At 32.5% G+C, this 4,277-nt stretch overlaps 1 protein-coding gene across 5 annotated transcripts; it reads right to left on the reverse strand.

Moving 5' to 3' along the window:
- Positions 1-209: 209 nt before the first annotated feature.
- LOC107410943 (uncharacterized) lies at positions 210-3,600 on the reverse strand. 5 transcript variants are annotated; one of them, XM_025070702.3, is made up of 4 exons: positions 3,446-3,600; positions 1,976-2,670; positions 1,150-1,881; positions 210-483 (listed from the first exon to the last, which is right to left on the reverse strand). In XM_025070702.3, the coding sequence occupies exons 2-4, from the start codon at positions 2,594-2,596 to the stop codon at positions 307-309; spliced, it is 1,530 nt and encodes a 509-aa protein (XP_024926470.3). In that variant the 5' UTR covers positions 2,597-2,670; positions 3,446-3,600; the 3' UTR covers positions 210-306. The 5 variants fall into 5 exon arrangements, with proteins under 5 accessions (XP_024926470.3, XP_015873918.3, XP_048323907.2 ...); XM_016018432.4 differs by lacking the exon at positions 3,446-3,600 and adding an exon at positions 3,216-3,425; XM_048467950.2 differs by lacking the exon at positions 3,446-3,600 and having other exon boundaries at positions 1,150-1,352; positions 1,449-1,881; positions 1,976-3,166.
- Positions 3,601-4,277: the final 677 nt, after the last annotated feature.

The raw sequence follows: 4,277 nt of genomic DNA on the forward strand, positions 1-4,277 counted from the left end.
AGTGTGAGATAGCTTTGGAAAAAAACCCAAGGAGAAATGAAGAATACAGAGTACCAAGTCAAGCTGAAGAATAACTTGTCTTAGAAGCCAACCAAGCTGCAGAGGAATAGTATTTGCCAAACCAAAAATTATATTGCTCTTTCTGGGTTGAGTGGCTTGCAAGATGATTTAACGCTAACGCTAAAACATAGCTAAAAATAGGCAAATGAAACCATGAAAGAGAAACTTTAATTCGGAACATAAAACCTCGTTCTTCTAAAATGTGCAAGGAAACCTTTTTAAAATTTTAATTTTTGAGAAGAAAATTCAAAATAAAAAATAACAGGTGGCAATACATGTGACAAATATTAAACAGATAGCAATAAATGTTTTGATGTTGCATAGTATGATGTGGTACCATCGTGGTACTGAAGATTTTCTCCTAATGAAGGCTTTGGTCAGAGCAGATTCCGATGCAAGACAAGTCTGTAAAAGACTCAAAGCCTGCGATACAAAACACTTTAAATGACTATATTAAACATAAATTGAAGGTTTAATAAATGTGTATCAAACACACATTGAGGGGGCGATTAAAAGTAGAAAAAGAGGCTGCTTAACAAGGTAATTAGCTTATGGGTTGATACGATAACATCAATCATGACAAGTAGGAAAAGGATTTGGATTAATGTATATACTTTCGTAGAAAACATTTTAACTTGATAAATGGAAATTACACATGGGGATAACTATATTTTACCCCCTCAACAGTACTACTTTCTACATTTTGCCCACTATACTATAAAATCGTTCACACTTGCTTGTGAACTAATACTTTATTGTCAGTTGGATCCAATCATGCATTTTGAAAAATGTTGATAAAATTATCATGCATTTTGAAAGATGAATTTGATAAAATTAAACATACACAACTCATGTAAGTCTGTTTAGAAAATGTTCTATTCTACTTTTAAAGTAAAGCTAATATTGCCAAATTTATTATAGAAAATTGAATGATTGGATTAATTAAATCGACAAATATATAATAGTTCGAGAAGGCAATATTGGAGGGTAAAGTGCAAAAAGTTGTATGGTTAAAGAGTGGAAAAATGTAGTTACCCTTTTAAAAAAGAGTTAAGAAGATTAGTACGTATACGAAAGGCTTTGAGTTACCTCCTCCTTGCCCACAAGCACAGTTTGCTCCTCAATGTCATTAAAAGGTATCTTCAAGTCATTGAGAATGGAGAGGCCTAAGATTGAAGATATAGGTCTTATTATCAGATTATCTGTCACTATGAAAATTGCCTGTCCTGTTATAAATCCTCCACCATCTTCATTATGAGGTTTTGGATCCACAACTTTCAGTTCAGTTATCTCTGTACCACGAATAAGACTTTTATCATTGGTTACAAAATATTCACCATAGCGTCCGTATGTATGGTAATATGGAGGATGTGAGGCTTCCTCAATACCTAATAAATCATTCTCATAACCAATACCAGAGGCAAGCTTGGGACTGACCAGCATTTCTTTGTGGTAATTGGACTTCAAGCTTTGCTCATCAAGATCTTGTACACTCTTATACAAGTGATCTATGCATCCATTCAAAGAACTGCTACATTTTTGTTTCAAAAAATGCCCAAGTGGAATGGTTAGGAAACTGAGGAGCAAATTAACAAAGTCTTTCTTTGCTTCTGCATAACAAACTTTCTTCTTAGATTTGCTCACCATAAGCTTGATAGAGATCTTTCCATTTCGAATATTCTTCTTGTCTTCCATTTGGTATTCAACAGGTTTTCCTTGAACAAAATTTCCTGTGTCTAACTCGGTCGCTGGTTTGTGCTTCAAAAGAGTTTCTGTCAATGGTGTTTTACATACTAATGAGCACACAAGCAAATTCAAAACCTGAAAGAGAACATGACGAGGTAACAAAAACTGAGTAACGTAGAGATGTAAAAACACAATCATTGACATTTAAAAAATTAAAATTTTGATGTACCTCACCAACTCCTAAAGTGAAAATGTTCATCTCAATGCCACTCCAATCCATAATTCCAAGCTTGGAAACCAAAGATAAGCTTGCTGCAGTGGACATGGACATCACTTGTAGATCATCACTGATTATGAATCTGCTCATCCCTTTGACAAATACACCTCCATCTTTATCAAGCGTTTTCGACTCTCCTTTTCTTATAGATACTTCTGCATCCATGAGTCCTCCACATCTACAAAGACAACCTTCGTAATGACTCAATAGCTCGAAACAAGTTGTTTCGCTGCAACGAAAGTACCTAGTAGTCTGTTGATCTATTTTCAGCTTCAGCTTACTGCAATGAGATTCGGCATTATTGCGGGGACTTAGCAACATCTGCTTGAATGCTCTAGAATGGAAATGCTTATCGTCAATATTCTCAACGCTTTTGAATAAGTTGTTTATGCAACCTATCTTCACTGCTGATTTGTCAGAGGAAAGCCTGATAATTGTTCCCACAGGAATTGTCATAAAACTAAAGAGAGTGTCGACCAAATCATCATCAGACTCAGCAAAAATGACCCTTTTTTTCTCCTTGTCCACCAAGACTACCAAGCTAATAATATTATCCTCTTGTTTATTAGCCATGGATTGTATGAAACCTTGAAAGTATGAAACTCGAATCCTTTTCCTTTTTTGCTTTAATCAGCTTCAGATAGCAGCTGGCATTGTCAAAAACAAAGGTTATGTCCAATTAAGACATAGGATTTCCACACTTTTGTTAGATATAATTTAGTGTCATAATTGCAGATAATTACATTCTCGTTAGAGGAAAACAATGCTGATTGCTGAGTTAAAGTCCATTATAATGTCTACGAAATTTAACAAATAAAGGAAAGCCCCAAAAAAAAGGAAAAGAAAAGAAAAGAAATTATAGAAAAGCACTTGAAGTAAACTGTGTTGTGGTTGCCAATTGATAAATCAATCAATATACATACCAATGAAGTTTCAACTTCAGATAAAAATCAAATAAATTACGATATGGTGGCCAGAGGAAAATCACTTATTTCTTCAATAAATGTTGTAAAATATTAAAAAGAAAAAAGAAGCATCATTTCTTTTTGGTAGCTTCAGAACATAGGCACAAATTTACATGGTAAAGCCACATAAATCATAAGAAATTAATAAATATAAAGATGACAACTTCAGCTAAAAATAAAACTAAAAATATGGTGATGATCTAGATTCTAGGAAGCAATTAACTTACAAGTTGGCCCCATGTCCGTGAACTCTTTCAAATATAGCCAATTCAAGGAAGAAACAAACTCCATATAAATTTACAAAATCAAGCATACAAAACTACGTTACTGAAAAGTGGACCTTGTTTTTCATAAAACCTCACTAAAATGAGATAGAGTAAAAATAAATAAATAAATAAATAAAATATGCTACTGAATAGAGGACCATTACTGGTAAACAATTTCTTTTAGCACATACCTGGCATTGGTAAACGGTTGCCTGACGCATAAAAAATGTACGAAGGATGAATATTAATAAGAAAACTAAAGAAGAATATATGCTTTGGACATAAATTAAGTAAGGCCGATTTGGGATTTTTGCATAAAGGCAAAGGTGCAAGCGTCGACAACTACTTTTGAAAAAGAAAGAACTTAAGCGGGAAGAAAGAACATAAAGGCAAAGGTGCAAGTCAATATTGGTCAGGCTTTTTCTTTTTTAATTTATTAAAAAATAAATTGAAATGAAAACATGCATTAAAATGCATATGCCAATATCTATGTAAAACATATATATATATATATATATATATATATATGTTGAAATTCACATCGGCTTTTACAATGCATACGGCAAAGAGAAAATAGAAATACCATGTTACAAAGTAGTAATTGACACCACTCTTAAAATACAGATAGTAAAGAGAAAATAAAAATGCCATGGGCACAAAATAGTAAGTCTTTATCTTCAGTATTTTGTTTGACATTTGCAATGATATTTTCAAATATGTTAGATTTTTAAACAAATTTAAACATATAATTGTGAATACTAAAATATGATAACAATAATTTTTCTTATGATAGTGTTCATTTTTAGAAAAAAAAAAAGAAAAAAAAAAATTTTGATAGTGTTAATTAAAGATGGGCTAAGGGAGAATTAGAAGCCACAATCTTTAGAGGTTGTCGTAAAGTTTGCAGGAGCTAGTAGCTACTACCTTATTTATTTTCATCCACTTCTGAAAAAGAAAGAACTTAACCGGGAAGAAAGAAAATAAAGGCAAAGGTATAAGTCAATATTGGTCAAGCTTTTTTTT

The sequence above is a fragment of the Ziziphus jujuba genome, chromosome 10 (genome assembly GCF_031755915.1).
Source record: "Ziziphus jujuba cultivar Dongzao chromosome 10, ASM3175591v1".
Lineage (NCBI taxonomy): Eukaryota > Viridiplantae > Streptophyta > Magnoliopsida > Rosales > Rhamnaceae > Ziziphus > Ziziphus jujuba.